Source organism: Trachemys scripta, chromosome 9 (assembly GCF_013100865.1).
Source record: "Trachemys scripta elegans isolate TJP31775 chromosome 9, CAS_Tse_1.0, whole genome shotgun sequence".
Classification (NCBI taxonomy): domain Eukaryota; kingdom Metazoa; phylum Chordata; order Testudines; family Emydidae; genus Trachemys; species Trachemys scripta.
The window spans coordinates 21031579-21053018 of record NC_048306.1 but is presented as its reverse complement, the minus strand read 5'-3'; the positions used below and the strand labels follow the sequence as shown (position 1 = coordinate 21053018).

Genomic DNA, 21440 nt, shown 5'->3' with positions numbered 1-21440 from the left:
GCAGAGTGGGTTGGGGCTGGGTTGCTCCACTTCCTGTCACCTGGTGATTGCAGGGTGGGCCTGACCCCACACTCACGGGGTGGTGGGAAGTGGAGCGACCCGGCCACAACCTGCTCCTCTGGCTCCCAGCCTTGGGACTTGGGGTGCAGTGGGGAACCATCCCCTAGCACTCACCGGTGAAGGGAGCGGGCTGGGTCGCTCCACTTCCTGCCGCCTGGTGAGTGCATATTATCGCCTAGGCCTAGGGTGGCAAATTTGCAGCGGGCAAATTTTAGCACCCACAGAGAAGCTCCCACGCTCCAGCTCGCCTCCTCCGCGAGCGTGCCGCCGCGTCCTGTTTCTCTCCCCTCCCTCCCAGTGCTTGCGCCGCAAAACAGCTGTTTTGCGGGGCAGGGAGGGAGCAGGGAGGAGGGGGAATGCGGCGTGCTGGGGGAAGAGGCGGGGCTGGGGTGGGGATTTGGGGAAGGGATCCAATAGGGGCAGGGAGGAGGTGGATTGGGGTGGGACTTTGGGGAAGGGGTTAGAAAGGGGGCAGAAAACGGGTGGAGTCAGGGAGGGGCCAGGGCAGGCGGGGCAGCAAAATCATTAATCCGTCACTGAATGCAGGGCACGCCCGCCCCCTGCTGGGACCTAGCTCAGGGGATGGGGTGGAGTGGGGGCAGGTCTGGGGCAGAGCAGTGGTGGGAAGAGGCGGGGAGGGGGCGGGGCAGGGGCAGTTTTCCTGGCCCGCTAATCCGGCTGGGGGTTCGGGCTGGCCACTGGAGCAGCATGCAGCTGCGTAGGCCACCAGGAAATTTGGGGCAATTTGGTGCCCTACGCAGCTGCATAGTTTGCGTATGGGTAAGGCCCTGGAAAGATAGCACCCCTTAGCAACCCAATGAGACACTGCTTCAGCAACGACTCACAGGAAAGGCTGCTTACACGCTCAATGACCAACATCACTGCTTTCTGCACTTTGGATGTGTCTCTTCCAAATACCAAGCTTTCCTAACACTAGTTGGTGTCTAAAGCTGATGGAACCAGAGCGCACAATGATTTAGCTACAGGCAAAAGACAGGGTCATAGAGTTTAAGGCTAGAAGAGACCACCAGATAATCTAACCTTCTGTATATCACAGGCCACCAGCACACCTGCACACTAAACCCAACACTGAAATTAGACCAAAGTATTACAGCCCACAGGAGACTAGGCTGTTATGTGTTCCACACAGAGAATAGGAGGGACCAAGGTGCACCAGTGCCCAAGGCCTCCTCATTGGAGATTAAGTGAGATATACCCAGATAATCCTGACAAGTGATCTGCACTCACCTGCTGCTGAGGAAGGTGAAAACCCTCAAGGTCACTGGGGGTTTTCTTTCCCAACCCCACATAGGGCAATCATAGGCCACAGAGGGCAACAGTTATACTCTGAGCATGTGAGCAAGAAACACTAGCCATTGAGAGAGAGACTGCTCCATGCCAACTCAGAGCTCTGGCCCTCCTTGTTCAATTAGTTGTGGCTGTCCCTGATGCTTCAGAGGAAGGAGTTTAAAAAGACCAAACAGAATACATTGGGGAGAAAAGACCCCTTCCTAGCTTCCACAGGTGGTCAACTGAAACATGAGCTTTTAGGAACTTAAGACTTAAATCAGAAGTAAGCCCCAGGGCTGATGAGCCCTGCCCCCCACCATCACAAGGAACCCTGTCCAACAATCACACTCATAAATTTGTTTCAGCTCCCTCTTAAAACAAATAAAGTTGTTTGCTACCACAATTCCTATTGGGGGGGTTTCCAGAACCTCTCCCCTCTGATGGGTAGAAACTCTTCTAATTTCCAGCCAGAATTTGTTCATGGACAGTTTGTATCCATTTGTTCTTCTGCCTGCATTGCCTTTAACTTAACTAGCTCTTCACCTTCCCTGGTATTTACTCTTGATGCATTTATAGAGAGCAATCATATCCTCTCTCAGCCTTCTAGACTAAACAAGCTAAGCTCTTCCAGTCTTCTCTCATAAGATAGGCTATCCGTTCCCCTGATCATTCTAGTAGCTCTTCTCTGCACCTCTTCTAGTTTAAATTTACCTTTCTTGACCATGGGTGATCAGAATTGTACACAAGTATCAGAGGGGTAGCCATGTTAGTCTGAATCTGTAAAAAGCAACAAAGAGTCCTGTGGCACCTTATAGACTAACAAATGTATTGGAGCATAAGCTTTCATGGGTGGGTATTCACCCACGAAAACTTATGCTCCAATACATTTGTTAGTCTATAAGGTGCCACAGGACTCTCTGTTGCTTTTTACAGAATTGTACACAGTATTCCAAATGAGGTTTCACCAGTGCTTTGTGCAGTGGCATTAATACTTATCTATCTCTACTGGAAATGCCTTAGCCCTACATCCTAGGATTGCATTTGCCTTTTTCACAGCCAAATCACGTCGGTGACTCAGTCATCCTGTGATTGACTCATACACCCAGGTCTCCCTTGTCCTCTGTTGCTTCCAACTGATGAGCCCCCAACTTGTAGCAGAAATTCATAGTGTTAGTCCCCAAGTGCGTGACTTTGCACTATTGAATTCCATCCTATTTCTGTCACTCCAGTCTTCAAAGTCATCCGGATCTTCTTGTTTAATATTCTGATCCTCCTCTGTACTGACAATGCCTCCCAACTTTGTATCATCAGCAGATTTCATTAGCACACTCCTACTTTTTGTGCCAAGGTCATTAATAAAAGATTAGTCTCAAGACCAATCCTTGAGGAACCCTACTAGTGACCTCCATCCAATCGGATAATTCACCTTTCATCACAACCCATTGCCTTCTCTCCCCGACTCCAGAATCCGCAGGAGCAACTTTGAGACACACTTTCTTGTGCCTCTTCCCTTTCCAGATGTTTTAGGGACAGGCTTTCCTTTATGTAAAATGAAAATATACATGGCAGCATATTGGGGGGAGGGGAATCCCCTCCCTACTGGATGGAAACAGAACTGTTCAGCCCTCTGTGATAGAAACCATTCTGCTGACAAATAATTGAGGTTCTTTCAGGTCAGGTGATTGGGGCTTGTGCTTACAGAGCAGGAAGTTGTGAGTTCTATCCCTACAGTCACCATCAAGTGCTGAATGATTCTGCTGTGCAGTAAAACCATAACCCTGACAGATGTTACAATATTCCTTTAAAATTGTGTGTATGTTGGGGGTGGGGGGGTTCCACTTTAATATTATATTCAAAAATTTTCGACCCTTTTCATCATGATATAGCAGGATCTTGGGAATTTTAAAGTGCAAGAACAGTATGGAACACAGTAAATTACTGGAAACCTGGATCATGGTCAAGCATGACATAATTCAGCTCTTTGTGAGAGTTCAAAGACTATGTCTGAAAAGGCACAACCCCCATGTATCTAGTGAACTCTCTAAGCAACAGAGAAAGTACAGTTTGTCCTCCAGATCCAGTAAGCAAAACTCACATCTTTCCAAAATGACCAGCTACGGATTGCTAGCATTTTGTGTTATTACCCAGAATGAAAAAAACCATTGTCCATAGGAACAGTCTCCACAATCATTCATTATAACAGCACTCAAGGCATGTGTACTTTTCACCCATCAAATTTAGAAAATGTGCAGCTTCCCCTCAACTTGCTGTGGAGTAAACAGTAAGTGTCTGTGAGACGAGATCCAGAGGCTTTGACTTGAAACCCATTTGGATAAAATGGAAAATGTGAAAAAATATTTTTTAAAGAAAGAAGGATTGGTCTAACTGCTCTCAAATAAATCAGCTCAGAGATGTTTACCAAACCTGTCAACTCATCTATCTGCTTCACATTTTGTTTTTCTCTCTCTACAGGAACCCACCCTGATACACTATAATTTAAGATAAACTGTGTCCCTTTGTAACAGATTGCTTGCACCCATCACTAAGGAGATTAATGGCTGAAAGGAGAGTAGAACTGAGTTTTAGAGAGCCCTTTTCTTAATCCAACAATTCCAAAATCTTTAAGAATCTGACAGAGCAGGGACTGTGCATTTTAATTCAACAGCTGTTCTGTGCTCATCAGTAGCTTGCATGGGAGTTTACAAAATAGAACTTTCCTGATAAACTGGAGGGAAGTCAGAGAAGATCAGCTAAAATGATCAGGGTGTTGTAGGAACTGAGATGTATGAGAACAAAACAAGTCTAGCTAATTCAGTCTTTAGGTTGTGAATAGTCTCCTAAAGAAGTTGTGGAATTTCCCTCACTTGGAACTTCTAAAACTAGACTGAATGAAGCACTAGGAAAAGTGCTATAGGGGACAAGCCTGGACCTGCCCCAGTGGAGATGGACTGGATGGTCTTTTCCATCTCCAGCGTCTGGGGTTCTGGGAGTTTTAAATGAAACATGGGATGTTTAACTTTCATGTAGACAGCTCACCTGTGCCATCCACAAAAATAGCCATCAATGAATGAGGTTAAGAACTGCCTAAAAATGCATGGGAGATTAGGAACTAGCATGTGTGCCACCTCCATTTGGCTCCTGGGCCAAACTCAGACCTAGTATATGTAGCTGCTACTCCAGTGAAGTCAATGGAATTGCAGTTGCTTGTGGCAAGTCTGAATTTCATCCACTGTCTCCAACCTTGACATTGGATGTAAGGAGATCCAATTGCCATCATCGGCTCGGCAATTTCACAATATCTTTCAATTGGCCCTTTTTGGCAATCAGGTGACCATTCCAGATTATAGACGAAGTTTGCATGTTTTATTTTGTTTGGTGTCTTGGAAACGGACTGTTTCCCTCTCGTTCCAAACCTGACATGAATCACATACAGAGGGAGATGATCATCTGATTTTCTTCTCCCTTCACAATCCATTTGATATGCATCCAGGAGAAGTTCAACCCATTATGGGAACAATGCTAACAAGGTCTCTTTAACAGGTTTACCATGCATCATTTCCAGTTCCCATCAGAACTCTGGATAAGACTGAAGCCCACAACTCAGCATAAACCCCATAAGCTAGAGATGGGCCTGAACCAAAATGCTGAATACAAACCCCTTTGAAATGTAGAGGGTGTTTGAAATCAAGTTCTGAATTTTCTGTGTGGTTCCCAGCATTAACATCCTCTGAATCTAAATCCTGGATGCCAACAGTCCTTAGCTTTGGGGTGCTGGGTGTTGTGGTTTAAAACCATCTCTATTGTAAATGGAAGCAATTCCTTAGTGTGTTTCATGTATAGATCCACAACCACTTTGCAAAGGTGGGTAAATATCCTTATTTTACAGATGAGGAAACTGAGGCAGAGAGAAGTTAAGAGACTTGCCCAAGTGGAGCAGTTGGGGATAGAACCCTGACATCCCTCTCCAGTGAATCATGTTGCCTTTGCAAGGAATTACAAAGAATTTACAAGAAATGCAATTGACAAAACTAACTACAGAAAATAACACTCATTTAATAAATATCTTTGACAGCCCCAGGCCCAGTCTCAGAATTATTACAATAGTGCATGGTGTTAGCAAGTGTCCCTTGCTCAGTCAGCGCATAGCCTAACTTGTCATTTGGACAAGTTTGCCCATTGTTAATTATGTTCTCTTCCTGAAATTACGATGCAGCTCAGCTCATCTTGCTTTGTATACAGATGGAGGAGAGTGGTGTGGGCTGGTGGCTGATGCAAAGGGAGAGAATGAATTAAAAAGGACCTGGTTTCAAAGTCCATCTGAACCACTTACTCAGCTGTTTAACCTCGAGGCAAGTCATTTGACTTATTTATGCCCAAGTGAGCCTGGCTGCAAATCCCACTGAAAACTAGATGCTGTATCTGATTTGAGCCAACCTAAGATAATGGAAAAAGTTTACAAAGGAAATATAATTCTACAGATAATTTCTGTGCAATGGAATTCTCTCAACCAAGTTAATGTGGATTTATACCAGCGTAACTGAGAGCAGAATTTGGCCTGATGCTCTTACTGGAAACCCCAATCAATCTTCCCTTCCATTCCTTTCCTTGTGTGCCAAGCATCTTCATTCAAGCCCTCCTTCCTTGCAGCCTACTGGCACTAATCCAGGATTGGGCTCCAAGGGTATGTCAGTACTGCAGCTGGAAGCAAGCTTCCCAGCCTGGGTGGACAGACAAGTGCTATCGCTGCTCTAGCTAGCATGCTAAAAATAGCAATGTGGACATTGAGGCAAGGGGCATGCTCTAGCCATTCATGTAGGTACCCAGCTGAGTCAGTTGATCTCTGATATTTTGTATTAACAAATTTAGGCATTAATTCTTTTGGAGAAGGTGGAACTTTTTATTTGTATGTTCCCTTCTTTCCGGCATCCACCCCCTTTCTGAGATTGTGGTCAGGTTGTGAACATGGATGAAGTAAATCTTAGTGATTAAACTAACCTACTTAGGGCTTTCATTAAATAGAGGACAAGCAAAGTTACATCTTTCTGAATCTCTACACTACATTAATACTTGCATATGTCAAACTAAATCTACAGTTCTGTTGCTTGTTATACCTTAAAGACTGTTTTAGCTCAGTATTATCCCCCTGTAATTCTAGTCTTATGGATTTTTCTAAACTGGGATATTATCTGTGTGTTCCTCAGTGTAATTCACTGAAGTTTATTGCACTTAATGTTCCTGTAAATTGCTGAGAGAGCCTGTTAAATAACCATTATATCTTGGCTTTTGCATGCTCAAACCTGGTTCTTTTCCACTCTGGGTTAAGAGCAGTATGATGGGTGCCTTTGTGTTGTTGCTATTGCCATAAAATTGGCCAGACCACAGAATACAGCTTCAAATAGCCTTGTTTATTAAAATAAAATAATAATAAAAAAAAAGACTTTCAGTTCACATACCAGCTCAGCCCTGGCCACCCTAGCATGACTGCTTGTCACTTAATCTCCTCTTGCTTCAAATATGCCCATAAGAAGCTGTGTGCTGAGTAAGAATGGAGCTATGGTTTTCTTAGTGAAATTACTTCTAACCAAATAGTGTCGCAAAAGCATCTTAGGCTGTCCAGCCCTCCTTGATACTTTCTTATAAAAAATGCAACAAATCTCCTCTTATGTATGTTTGTGTGAAGCACTGAAGACAGATGGAGCCATGAGTCACTGTACTCTTGGATTAATCCATAACAGTTACCTTCAAATCATTAACTCCTGCTGCAGGCCTGTGCATGTAAAAGCATCAGGATTGTATTGTACCTCACAGAGATATCTATTTATTCCCTTAGTCCTACTCAGAATAATGATCTCTTGTACAAGGATCAACCCCAACCTGGCGACTCCTGAGTTCTCTGAAAGTTTGGAACAGGATTAGTGTTTTGTGGTTTGGTCCATTTCCACTTATAGGCCACTTCTGCATACAATGCACAACTAATGAAGCAATACCTGTATGGCCTTGTGGATTAATGTTGTGTACATACACACTGTAGCACCGTGGACTCACCCCTGCGGCGCCTCCTGCTGGTCATCTTTGGGAATTAGCTCTTCAACCCAGGAGCACCCTCTGCAGGCCAGTGATCCACTTGCCATTGCCCCCCCCCCCATCCATCCCAGAACCCTGCTGCCTTTGTGTTGGATTCTGCCCCCCTGGCAGTACCCCACTTTCTCTGAGTTTCCCCACCCACTATCCCCACTTTGCCTCAGTTTCGGCTTCTGCCCAGTCTCCATCTAGCCCCCGTTCACTGGGGCAGACTACAGTATCAGCCACTCATCATAAGCAAAGGGGTTTGGACTGGCTGCCTTTACCTACCGTGGGCTGCCCCCTGCAACCCTACACCTACTAGGCCTTGCCAGGCCTGCAGCCTGGGGCTTTCCTAGGCCAGAGCTCCCAGCTCCTCTGGCCCTTCCCCAGCTCTGCTCCCAATCTAGGTGTCTGGTAAAGCTCCCTGCAGCCAGACCCTTCTCTCTCTGAACACAGAGAGAGACTGTCAGCTTGAGTGCTTGGCTCAAGCCTTTATAGGGCCAGCTGGGCCCTGATTGGGGCATGGCCCCAGGTGAGCCTGCTTCCTCCCAATCAGCCCAGGCATCTTGCCCATCCACAGCCCTGTTTTAAACCCCTCAGGGCAGGAGCGGGTAACCATCCCGCTACACACACGCACAGAAACATATTCAAACCAACTGCAGGCAATAAGATTAGCTCATCTGCTGAGTGGGCTTTGTGGGAATTGCTCTGAAGGTTAATTAATTTTATTTATACAGTTAAACTTTTTTCTCTACAAACAATGCTAACAAAACTAAGATCCTATTTTAAAAAAAATCATGTGATGAAGGTTATACAGTGAGATGCGCATGCCGAGACACAACGCAAGGAGATGCTGCCACTCCATGTTTGTGATTTTACAATCATACTTCTCTATTTTTTTTTATGTTTTTTCTCTCCTGTTGCCATGTGGAAGACCCACCAAAAAAGGCGGGAAGCAGACTATAGTAAAACTAACTAAAAAGTGCTGTCAAAGTAAACAAACAGAAAAAAATAAGAGAAACATATCTTTTTCCTCCAATCTTTCAGTTACAGTCAACCTAGGTGTTACTTGTAATAATAAAAATAAAAAAAATCAGAGAACTGTGATTTTTTTACATTTCCTTTAAAAAGGCACTGTAATAATAAAAATCATATTTGAAAAAATCATTCCCATTATTATTAATAACTTTATAACATAATTTAAAGTATCTAATTTGAATCTCACATCGTTTTCACCATTTCTGTTTGGTTGCTTTTTGAATTTCACTTAGCTAGCACAGAATAGGGAAAGTAGTCTAGTGGAGTTTCACTTTCTGTATATAGTCAATTTCATTCTCCTGTTGTCATGCTTTGGCTCCCTAATGTTTGTGTTTGGGAATATTTACATCCCAAAGCAAAAACCCAAGACATTTCTCTTCGCTCTTCTAGGATTTTAAAAATCTTTTCTTATTAATGAAACCTAAATTGTAGACCTAAACTACTTGGCAATGTCTCCTTTTAAAAAGTGCATAGCTTTTGACGTTATTTTTTTAAACACAGTTTCTAAGCTCTTGCTCAGAAATACCCATTTGATAGGTGCTTTTGCTGAAGGAAACAGGATGTTTAACTGAGATCTTTAAAAATCAATGTGCCTATTGAATTTTGAGGAAACAGAGACATAAATATCAGCTTGCTTGCTTGCTTGCTTGCTTTTTGAATTAGCTGTCAGCTAGGTCAAAGTGTAGTGGCAGATTTCCCTTTGGAAGACAGTGCCTGTTTCAAACGTCTCTTTAAGTCTTGCATGTTTGGAGACTTGGGCCGGATGAGGTGGAGCCCTCTCCGTTTTTCCCCATTGCAGCTCCCAATCATCCTGCCCACCTCCTGGCAAAGTTGCTGGAAGGCCTCGTGCACCCCCTCACAGTTCTCCCGGGCTGACACTTCGCAGTAAGTGCCACCCAGCTCATTGGCCAGTTGAAGCCCTTCTCTGGAAGACACCTGTCTGGCTCGCAGCAGGTCCCCTTTGTTGGCCATCAGAAGCAGGGGGATGTTGGCGTTGGGATGGATCTTGCGAATGTGCTGGTACAGGGGTCGGATGACCCGATAGCTATCGTAGTCCGTGATGGAGTAAACGAATACAAAACCATCCGCCCAGTAGATTGAACGGTTTATTTGCTCCTGGCAGCAAATACTGTCATTATCATCCTGCCATCAAAACCAAGAGATTAGAGATTAGAAAACAGACAGTAAGAAGCAAAAAAAGCTACCATCAGACAGGGCAGCAGCAAGTGATCATACAACATTGGGAGCAGGCAATTGCTCCATTTCATCACATTGCTGTTACTTAATCTGACATGTATACAAAGCAAAAAGCATCTCTGACTGCTGTTGGATGTACCAGGTCTAGGATGAAATACCATGATATGTCAATGGAATATAAACAGGACCCGGCAGCACAGATACTGGAGTGGAGACCAGGCAGTTGTTCAGTGGTTAAAAAATGGTCAAAACATTGATGCTTTGTTCAAATGGATTTTGTATTTATTGAATCAGTATTCAGCACCCCTCTCCCCATTATCAGGGGTGATAAATGGAATCATCAAGATTAGAGCCAGAAAGTTAGACCAAAAAAACCTGTTAGGTCATCTAGTCTAGCTCCACTTATCCAAGGGAAGGATTGTTCCCTACAGTACCTTCTTTAGTGCCTCTTTCGGTCCACTGTTTAATGTCTCCAAGGATGGGGTTTCTGCCACTTCCCTGAGGAGACTTTTCCACTGTCTGATGGATCTTACCATCTGCAAGTTTCTCCGGATATTCAGATTAAAAGGTTTTTTTAGAAAAAATAATCTGCTGCAAGTGATTGTTCACTGGAGCTGAAAATAAATGGTGGCCTGAACACTGATTACTTTCTCCAGGAGGCAGTGGATTTCTGATTACTGTTAGCTGTCTTTTTGTCATGCCTGCACAGTCCAAGAGCGCCCATATCAGGTCTCATAACATCATTGCTCCTAATCAGGACAGGAATAACAATTACCAGAGAAACAATGCAAAGGAAGCTGATGTGTTACTTTTTGGCCTGAGTTGTGATCAGTTCATTTCTAAGTATGATTTTTTTTTAGCCTAATCGATTACTTTTAATATCCTTGCTGGGGTTTTATTCAATTAGACAGGGAGATTAGGCTTGCATGTTATTGTCTGGTGGGCTTGGTCTGATAAGAAACGTTTCTGCCAATATTATAGGCACTTTGAAACCAACATACAAGTCCTTGTAACTTCTTCCACTCTAAGTCAGATCCTACAAGGTACTAAGCACCTTCAGTCACCACTAACGTCAGAGGGAATTAAAGTCTCCTGGAACCTTTGGAACCTAACCAGGGGATGTTCAGCATCTTGCAATGTCTGGCCCAACATCTTTTGCCAAATTAAATTCTGGGAGCCTTATCAAATTATTGAATGGCCCAATATGAATACATTTGTCCAGAATAAATTGGCATAAAAATAATCCATGAGTTAATTGGCTAAGTGAAAGCTGTAGGACAGACCCAAAACCGAATCACCCTAAATTAAAATTGAACTTCGGCAACCTCTCAGACCCTTCCCCGTTACTAAAACGTTGTTCTATTCATATGGTAATTCTGTTTCTCTTCTTCTCCAGCATGAAACATCAAGAAAAAGAATCAACAGTTTTTTTTGACAGATATTTAACTTCAACAGCAAGAAAATAGGAGAAAAGGCCAAAATGTTAAACCCTGGCTGTCTAAAGTTAGGCTCCTAAATCCACATTCAAGCACTTAAATAAAAGTGGCCTGATTTTTCAAAGGTGCTGAGCACATGTAGCTCCCATTGGCTTCAGTGAAGTTTGTTGGTGCTCAGCACTCGCCCCAAATAGGTCACTTTATTTAGGCATCTAAATATGGAGCCTAACTTCAGGCACTTGGGATTGAAAATAATGGCCTAAATGTATTATGTAATAACTGATCAGACAGCAGGAGGAATACTGTAGGCAAAACTAAAAGAGCAATCTTTACTTTAGGGGGAGATTTCTCAAAGGTACAAATGGGAGTTGGGGCCCAACTTTCAATGGGAGTTGGGTACCTAATTGCCCTTTGAAAATCTTTTCTTTAGTTTAGACCACAGACATCGGAGGCAATGGCTCAAAAAATCTATTAACCCCTCATCTCTTCCATCTCACAGTGCCATGACACTAGATCCCGTGTTTGGATTTTTCTTATGAGTAGCACTGTGGGATGCCCTCAGCAGTAAGGCCATATCATTGGTACAGCAGCACCCTAAGCCATTAAAGGGTTGAGATACCCATGGATCATCTTCACATAGAATGCATCTCTCAGGATATAAGAAGTGACTGCTGTTTATATGAAATGAGCTGCTGGGTCTCAATCCAGTTCCTGCTGAACAGGTGTCTAACCTCACAAACACCACAGTCACACTTAGAATGAATAGATATCTTCATTGGCAGTTCAAAAAAAGGTTAAGGTGAGTGAACTCTCTGGTGCCCCAGCTCAGCACATTGGTAGGGCAGTGTGTGGGGAGAGGGGAAGCTTGCACTGTTACTGTAACTGATCTGTATATAAGTAGCCCTCCTTTGTATCCCCTGGCCCCTTTCACCAGCTAGCTCATTTTAGCAGGGAAAAGAACTAGTTGCTACAAACAAGGAGAAACAAATGCATCATGCAGAGAGCTTTCCTGAGCAGAAGTTCTCAGTTACAATTGTTGGGCCCAGCCAGCTGTAAGATAGATGTGATAATCCTCAGTGGAACGTTTTATTCACAAAAATAAACGACTAATGAGCTAGTTTGTTTACAGACATGTCTCCTTTCGAATTAAAAACTACACACAGTCCCTGGGTATGGATATTTCAAGTAGAAATTAATCATCTAACAAACCCAGTTATCTATCTGCTTCTGGGTTTTTTTAAACATTAACATTTCCAATGTTAGAATTTTGAGTAACTCCACGTGACTCTCTCCAGAAATCACTGCACACAGATCTCAGAGTGCAAGTGACTCATTGTTGCTCAAGGACCTACTCAGAAAACACATAAACACAACCTAGTCAAACATTCTTTTGATGGCTCGATTCAGAAATGAGCCCTTGAAATCACTTCAATTATACCATTTGGTGCGAACACCGACCCAAGCTAAAAAGCTTTTGTGGGAATTATTGAAACAGTGCAGGGCTTTGACTGGAACAAAGGAAATGAAGCCTCCATAATTAAATTAGAAATAGTGCTGACTCCAAACCTCTGAGAGTAACACCCCTGAATGTTGCAGAGTTCAGCCCTGGTTCGAGAAATCAAAACTCGGGTCAGTGTCTAATCAAAATAGCGAAATTTGAAAAATGATTTTATATCTGGAGAGAAAGGAAGGGGAGTGGACCTCCTTCACTCTCCCAACACTCCTAGGATAGAATCAAAGGTGGATTCCCTTTATTATGTATTTATCATGCTTTCCTGGTGACAGTGCCTAATTTCTGTCAACAGGCTCTCTGGGGGATAGTCACACCTATGCAGAGAGCTAGCACCAGTTAATTCCCACTTAAGCATTATTTTGAGGGTGTAAGTGGCACATAAGCCATATGCTGGGCCTCTGCACAGAGATGAATTTCATCCTCTGAAAATGATAGGGCTTTTCGTTAGGGCTTCAGACTACAACACAACTTTTTGATCATCTGCTATATTTTTATGAATAGATGGAAAGACTATACTTTGCAGTTGATGTCATTTTGTACTTTGTGTCCTTGATAGGAGAGTTTCTTTTACTAAATTTCAAACCCACTAAAATCATGGGTTCAACTGAACTCAAAACTTTGAAGTGTCAAGTTCTGTTTGGCTCTAGCCAAAATGTGAGATCTGGTCTTCTGCATGCATTTTTATTCTTGTTTTATTCCTCTGGAAGCCTTACAAGTAGGGTAAGAATTTCTTTCAAAATAGAATATTGTTTGCATAGCACAGACTTCTGCTTCATTAGAAAAACATGTGGTTTTCAAATTAAATTTCTTTGGAAAAATAGTTGTTTATAGAAAGAGAATATTTTTTTTTATTTCTCCCCACAAAATCTGACCAAGTTTCCAAAACATTTTGTAAAGGGTTCTGGAGGTTTCTCTGCCTTCCTTTTGTCAGTATGGATGATGGTAGCATTCAGAATGAATGATGACCAGGATGTATGTTCCTCCATCTCACCCACCCACATTCTAAAAAGGCATGGGACATGATTGAGACTTTTGGCTTTTCACTTAAACCAATTTATAGTGATCAAAGAAAACTGAGATGGACACCTGGACTACATGAGATTTCCTGCCCAGCTCTGCAAACTCAGGAGGGGATAACTCAGCCAGGACACAGAGAAGGATCTGTATTTTCAGGTGCTTATCTAAACTAAACAGGATCTTCAAACCTTTTGAGGTTTGACATGAGAGAGGATGAGGTTGATAAATGGTGTTTGGATTCAGATGTATGCTAGGTTAAGTCTGGGTTTGGATTTGGTTTCAAGGAAAAACCAAACCTAGGATTTGGGTTCAGCATTGATGAAAATGCACTTAATTTTGGCCCTAAATCTTAGAAACTTCATGAAAACAGTTGATCTTGTGAGATTTCCACCATTCAAGGAGAAAAAAATCACAAAATTTGGTGCTTTTGTGAAATTTCCACCATTTTGGTCTACTTCCAAACCAGCTCCAAAAAAATAGAGTCAGTGTAGCACTGCTCTTATATGGAGAGGTCCCTAGCCATGAATTCTAATCAGAACACCCTGAAATCTGGTGGGGAGTTGGTGTGATGGGGCTTATCCACCTCATGCATCGGAGAAGTAAGGAGTGGTTTAATGCAGATACTAAGGCGGCCCCCAGCTGGAGATTTCTACAGCTGCTATAAAGACTGTCCCTCAGAAGGAAGAGAGATTCGCTCTGGGAGAGGAGGTCTGACCTGAGCAGCCAGATTGGCCTCTGGACAGTTGAGAGTTCCTTCTGCCCATCCAGGGACAGGAACTCCTGGCCAGCAATTAGATTAAGCAAGGACTTGGTTGAAGCAAGCTAACCCTGCAGTTTTATTCCTCAGCTTGGGCTGCACTAAGTCATTTCTTTTGGCCTTGACTTAACTGGAAAGGGGCCTGACTTAAAGGAGTAGGTGCGGCAGGGCAGAGGCCATCTGAGTTGGGATGTCTACATTTGGATGTGAGGTTCTGGCTCAGGCACATCTGCTAATGACAAGAGTTACTTATAGGGGAGACCAAAGAGCTGGCAATGAACAAAAGACACCCACTGTATTCTGAAGTATAAATGCATTGAGCAGACATTTTACCTCCAATGAGACAAAGGGTGTATCCTGCACCTGTAAGGAGATCTGCTCTCCGTCTATGGTGAATTTTCTTGAATACAAGGCACCTAATAGATAAGTAAGATAATTAGAGACAGTACATGTAACGGAGAAAAAAAAGTAAGTCCAGTCAAAATCAGAATATTCCAGTTCTGAGTCCTGGGACTTATATGGTACCTAGGTCCCATGCTAGCCCTTACACCGGGGTGAATTTTTGGTTGCTCAAGTAACATAGTATTATATATGTTCCTTGATCGGGTGTTTCCACCACCCTGGGCTGTATCTAAATTCTTCATTTTTAAACTTTATTAAAAATTAAATTAAATTCTTTATAAACTACTTTACCCATAGAACAATCAGGCCAGATTATTTTATGTGACATGTTCAAAGAGCAACACAATAGTTTCAAATCCGGAATCCATTTTCCATGGTTGCAAATACTGGCCTACAATTTCTCCTGTGACTCACATTACTGAGGAATATCTGTTCTTCTGTCTGACAGATGACTCCTTCCTAATGGCCTGCTACCTCTTTTGGAATGAGAGAGGACAACCTGAATGGGATTTCTGGGCCCACTTAAAATAAGCCTTTGATTCCACATAGAGCAGCACCCTTCTATAATGCAGACTGGAAGTACATGTAATCACAAGTGAATCAGGGAATTCTCTGTTAAAGGAGTGAGCTGTTTTCCATGGATTTCTCCTGGAAGTGCAAGGAAAAGCATGCCAAATACATACAGTATTGTAAATGGAGCACACAACCATGCATTAAGACTAGAGAGTTTAGGTTATTATTATGGGTCTGCAGAATCTCATCAGTCAGACTATGGTTCTGAAACCCCCAAAGCAGGGATGGCATGTATCCGGGTTCCATTTTATCCAAATCAGTAAGGTTCAGCACATGAGGGCTGGATAAAAGTTCTAGGCTTGGGTTTGAACTATATTTGTTTTTGTATTGCAGGTCCAACAACATAAAGAAAGCTTAGGTTTGGGGTTTATGAAGTATCCATGGTTAACATAATGATAATTAACAGCTTGGAGACTGATGTCCTCTTTGTTTAGCTATAAAACATAACACAAGTGACATGGTGTGACAGACCCTTTGTGGCCCCATGCTACTACATGGTTCTACTACACTCAGCCTCAATAAAGGAGCAATGAAGGTGGTCCTCCAGGCCTGCCTAGAGAGGCTGCACAGAAGCAGCTAATCAGGAGCTGCCAGCCTTAACAGAGCAGTTCCTGGCTGGGACCAGAGGAGCAAGGCAGGGGACTCTTCTCTGGCCACAGGAGCTCAAGGAACAACCAGAGTGTGGTTCTGGCTGCATTTGCTTAAGATGGGAGAGAGAGAGGACCTGAGAACTTTAACCCTGTGGTCAGGGATGAAGATAAGGGGGGAAGGTGGGAAGAGGCTCAATGAAATAGCAGCAACGAATTGAAGTGAGTAGTACATGGCTGCTGTGCATAGGGTCCCAGGATCGGAACCTGGATTAGTGGGTTGGCCTGGGTTCCCAGGCCAAGTGATGTAAATCCTGAGTAGGGGACAAGTCTCATTGAGAAGTCCAAGTGAAGGGCTGAAGTAAAAGGGCCCAGAGGTGGACTGAAGACCCTAGCGAGGGCAAAGAGACTGTTTCATTTATTGGACTCATTACTACCCTGGAAGGAGTTCATTTGGACTTTGTGACTTGGATAGAGGGCCAAGCCACTGACAACCTGCCAAGTGAGGCCGACAACCTATGGGACACCAGGAGCGGAAAAAGGACTGCAGTACCGCACACAGCAGCAGGAGGTACTCGAGGTGAGAGCCCCTGTTATACATGGCTAAACAGAGAACTACAGTCTCAACAGCTGTCAGTGTGGCACTGTTCATACTGTCCCAGTACAAGCTTCGCTGCTACTGCCTAGGCAATATGTTTCAACTTTGATCTGGAGGAATCTCCTCTAGGGGATAGCAGGGAGTTGACTCTTCATGGCCTATTCAGTCCTTGGCCTCAATTCAGAGTACTGATGAACAAGCCAATTAGCGCCAACTGTGATGCGTGTGAACCTTAGTTTAAAACAATATATCATCCCTGTGAGAAATGTCTCTAAAATTTGGTTCACAGAAGCAGGTGTCTTTGCTCCAATGGAAAAATATCTGAGCTCATAGAAACATTTAGAATATGAGGACATTCACTATGGCAAAGTTCACTGCATTTGAATCCAGCATTAAAATAGTACATTTAAAACCTGACTGCACTGCATGAATAACTCTTCTGTGAGCCCTATGAAAATGTATCAGATGTTAAGCTGGAAAAGATTGTGCTGTTTTATGGGGAGATACCTAACCCATGAATCAAGACCAGCCAATATACTATCCCTACTCTGTAATATATCACAGGAAAAAGTGCAGGTACTTCCAGATGCTGATAGTGTTCTGCCTTATATCCAGCTGCAGGAGAAACATGGTCATGTGATCACAGATCTACTAACACCTGTTTCTTATCTTTAGCATATTTGTTTCTGCTCCAGTATGGCTGTAGGGCTGGTAGCTTAATGGAAAAAAAACATGCAGTTCTTAGCAATGTATCTGGCAGCAATCCATTGTGAAACTTAGAAATCTAGCTTGATTGACAGTGTCTTGCAGGAAAGGTGGAGGAAAAGAAAGAGAAGCATTACAGAGACTGAACTGTCAAGGTTTACTTAGGGTCAATGGAAGAGGGCACTCAGTAAAAGCTTCCAGACCATCACTCACCAGACAGGCACAGCAGATCAAAGGCTTCTGGTTCTACCATCCCTATTTCTGACTCTTCTTTCTCAACTCAATATGTATCTCCCAAAGCAAAACAATTACAAAGTCACTGGTTTGAATCCTGCCAAGCTTGATCATTGACCCATAGCTGTTAGGTGGCCTACATGTGAGATGAGTTAGCTGGGTCTCAGTACGGTTCCTAGTACACAGGTATCCACTTTACAGACCCTGCCAATACAATGGGCGTCCTGGTTGGCAAAGAGGGTGTGGAGTAAATGGGTCACAGCATCATACCCTCTGAGACAGGGGGTGGCCAACCTGAGCCTGAGAAGGAGCCAGAATTTACCAATGTACATTTCCAAAGAGCCACAGTAATATGTCAGCAGCCCCCATATCAGCATCCCCCCTCTGTTCCCAGAGCCTCCCAACTCCGCCGATCAGCACCTCCCCCTCCTTCCCTGCACTTCCCAATCAACTGTTTCATGGCATGCAGGAGACTCAGGGGCGAGGGGGGGACGAGGTCATGGCAGGCTCAGGGGTGGGGGCACGAAGCGGTGGAGTGGGGGCTGGGCCTGTGGCAGAGCCAGGGGTTGAGCAGTGAGCACCCCCTGGCACATTGGAAAGTTGATATTGTAGCTCCAGCCCCGGAGTCGGTGCCTATACAAGGAGCCGCATATTAACTTCTGAAGAGCCGCATAGGGCTCCGGAGCCACAGGTTGGCCACCCCTGCTCTGATATGTTCCCTGTGGGTCAGGATTGGACAAAATAGCAGGGCAAAGTGGGGAAAGCTTCTGTTACCACTGTACCTGTCCTGGGTACAGAGGACTTCAATCTAGCATTCTACATCAGCACTAAGGTCACTGAAAAAAGCAAACACATAGGACAAAATTCTGGGCTGACTCTTACGCTTTAGTGAAATCCCATTGACTTCACTGGGGTTGCACAGGCAGGGTAGCATTTGGCCTCTATTGTTCAGCTGATATATGAAACATCCCTTGATTCTGCATTTTACTGTAGGTATGTCCCCAAGCCAATCTTTCCCTCTGATCCTTTTCCATCAGGGTGGAAATAATACTGACTAAAAGGATCGTAAATAATGAGCCTTTGATTTATTGTTTTCATAACCTGAGGCAATTAACTAGAAATATGCACCTTATGGACATCTAACTGCTTCACTTTCTTGTAATACACAGTGTCTGGAAATGGAATCTATCTATAATGCCGCACTAGGAAGTAGACTCACCAGTATTGGCCTCATAGTCTCCAATAAATCTTTTAGTGAGAAAGCGCACAACCAGGGCTGCAAAACAAGGAAAAAATATGGGCCTTTAATCTGAGTCAATATCAGCCTTTGCAGAATGCATGTAATGTCTTACTGGCTGACTTAGTGTAGTAAACATTGTTCACGTATTACTCTGGACATATGGCTCCATTTTTTTGCCCGTGTAGGAAATGATTTGGGACCAGAGTATGATACCATCCCTCTGGGTTGCCAGCACCCTGTCCCATGAGTTGTCCCATTGATTTTAATGGGGCTACTCATGGAGTAATGTGAATGTTAATGAAGCTATGACAATCTGCCCTTTGGGCTTAAAATAATTTGATGAACTAAAACAAAGAAATTCTTACAATACTATGATGGTTCACAGTGCCAAGTTTAAGACCTGGTCTATGGATATCAGAGGTCAGACTGTATGATCTAGTGGTCCCTTCTGGCCTCAAATCTGTGAATCTACTCATTTTATCCACTGGACAAACTGGACATGCTGTGCAAGTGATCAATCTGCAGCAAGCGGGGACTTCTTGCTCATCTTAATTTCTGATGGTTTCAAAGATCCTAGGGCTAGAAAGCTTGGAAGACATTTTGCTGTCTCTTGATCTCTTTCGGAGAAGAACTGTGGTATTTTTTTTTACAGTAACAGCAACATTTCTATAGTGCCTTTAATCCCAAATCAGTTGGCAAAATTAATCAACTGACAAACAACGAAGGATCTGATTCTGCAAGCCCTATCTGCATGCAGCATTCTCACAGACTCCATTTTTAAAAATTATTACACCCACCACTGACAGGCAGCCCCATCTAGTCAGCTCTTTAACTATGCAGATATGCCACTATCTGCAATGAGCTACTTTACATTTCTATAAATGGTGACTGCTTAAATTTTACTAAGTGGAAGTGGGACCTCAGATATAGTAAAACAAAGTTTGTTCCTATTAAAATTTACTTATTTGTGAAATCACAGCCCACACATACAAAAACTAAACACTCAATTTCTCTCTCTTCCTTGCCCCCCACCCCAAATCATAGAAAAATATGTGGAAAATAATACTTTTTTCATCCATAGATCTCAAAGTGCTACACACCAGGAAGGCAAGTATCATTAGTCCCATTTTTCAGATGTGGAAACTGAGACACAGTGAAGTGACTTGTACAAGAACATATAGTAGGTCAGTGGTAATCCTGAGAATTGAATGCAGGGCTCTGGACACCTACCCAATGCCCTAACCACGTGACAATGCCACCTCACATTTGAACTACATATATCGGATGTTCTGATCCATCTCATAGAAAATTCCGAGCATTTTTAAAGCGGTAATTAAACATATACAAAGTTATGGTCTGGAGTACATAGACTTGGATCAATTTGACCATAAAATGTAAATACAGTTACATTGTAAATACAATCAAAGCCCTGTGGACTTACCTGTCTTGCCAACGTTACTGCCACCAAGTACAACAAGCTTGATGATTTTGTTGGGCACACAGTCTAAGACAGGATTCTCGGGTATGGGAAGCAAGAGAAAGTTAGTAGAATACTGTGACATAGTATTCTGAGAGATGAGACGCATGCCAGAACTGAGATCTGATCAGCTCTACTGGGAGTAGGGGGAGAAAAAGGGGAAAATAACTTCTTTGCTTCTTTTCTAGGCTGTAAATCCTTGGATAGAGAAGTCCTCTCATTTCATTTAAGTAGCTTTTTAGGGAAGTATCAGAGCAACTGGCCTCTTCTTTCCGACGATTCTGCTCAGACAGCGACTTTGCAAAGCAGAGGGAAACTTTCTGATCAACTCCAGTGAAAACTGACTCCTGCATTCCTCGGCCAATCAGAAGTCAAAACGTGACATTCCACTAGACAGGGCATAAAGTGTGTGCCTCCTATGAACCATGCTTGCTCTGTTGCTTTATCTTTTCTTGCTGCCTGTTCTACGTGCTGTACCTTGGCTCTGAGCTGAAAACACATCCTCCTATTTTTTTTAATCGTCATGATGCTTGTTTCAGCAAGATATGGCCACCCTGAACTGTCCTGGTGAAACTGTAGTTAGAATAATTCTGTTCTGCCTATCTAAATTCCCTTTGTACTTTCAATTGGACCCAGTATTCTCTGCTGTCCATTCTGATCTGTTGTGTACAGGTAATGCACTTGGATCCCTTAAGAGAGCTTGAGCTGATGGACATTCCTCTGCATTATAATGAGGATTTAATCAAATTTAGATTGTATTTTGCAGCCTCTCAGGAAGCAATACCTTTGAGTGTTTGTAAGTTATTAGATGATACAAATAATGTCAATATTTTTCATTCTTATCGTTCAAGAAAAGGATCATTTATTGATAGTTGCTTTTTTTTTTTAATAGTTCCATTGGTCAACGGTGTAACAATGCAATGAGTCTGTACTTAGACGGTGTGGGTCTGCGTGTCAGCATTGTGCTAAGTCACAACTGTCCTTTTGGACATTTTAAAGTGAATTTGGTGATGGACTGTCAACCCTAGAGTCAAAAAAGGCCTACATGCATCCCTACTGTGCTGCTGTGCCCAGCCCAGGGAGTGATGGTGCGCCGCGGGCTCCAGTGTATATTAGGGCAGCCTTAACGTGTTCCATGGCTACAAAGGTCTGTGAGTGGGTGATGAGCCAGCCCAGATGTGGGAATACACTAGCCACTACCCTCTCCTGTCCCTGCAACACCTTTTGCACTGGAGCCTCCTGTAAGAGAAAAG

General features: G+C 43.3%; 1 protein-coding gene across 2 annotated transcripts; it reads right to left on the bottom strand.

Annotated features, from left to right (window-relative positions):
• Positions 1–7947: 7947 nt before the first annotated feature.
• LOC117883259 (ras-like protein family member 11A-like) lies at positions 7948–20834 on the bottom strand. 2 transcript variants are annotated; one of them, XM_034782389.1, is made up of 4 exons: positions 20152–20703; positions 18690–18746; positions 14705–14787; positions 7948–9594 (listed from the first exon to the last, which is right to left on the bottom strand). In XM_034782389.1, exons 1-4 carry the CDS (start codon positions 20294–20296, stop codon positions 9127–9129), a joined length of 753 nt encoding a protein of 250 aa, XP_034638280.1. In that variant the 5' UTR covers positions 20297–20703; the 3' UTR covers positions 7948–9126. The 2 variants fall into 2 exon arrangements, with proteins under 2 accessions (XP_034638280.1, XP_034638282.1); XM_034782391.1 differs by lacking the exon at positions 18690–18746 and having other exon boundaries at positions 20152–20834.
• Between the last annotated feature and the right edge of the window lie 606 nt (positions 20835–21440).

Excerpts from the sequence above, each read along its gene's own strand:
- LOC117883259 (XM_034782389.1), bottom strand. The coding sequence starts at position 20,296 with ATGCGTCTCATCTCTCAGAATACTATGTCACAGTATTCTACTAACTTT. Across the intron at positions 14,788-18,689 it reads AGACTATGAGGCCAATACTG|GTGCCTTGTATTCAAGAAAA; the intron begins GTGAGTCTACTT and ends CTTATCTATTAG. Across the intron at positions 9,595-14,704 it reads CACCCTTTGTCTCATTGGAG|GATGATAATGACAGTATTTG; the intron begins GTAAAATGTCTG and ends TTTTGATGGCAG.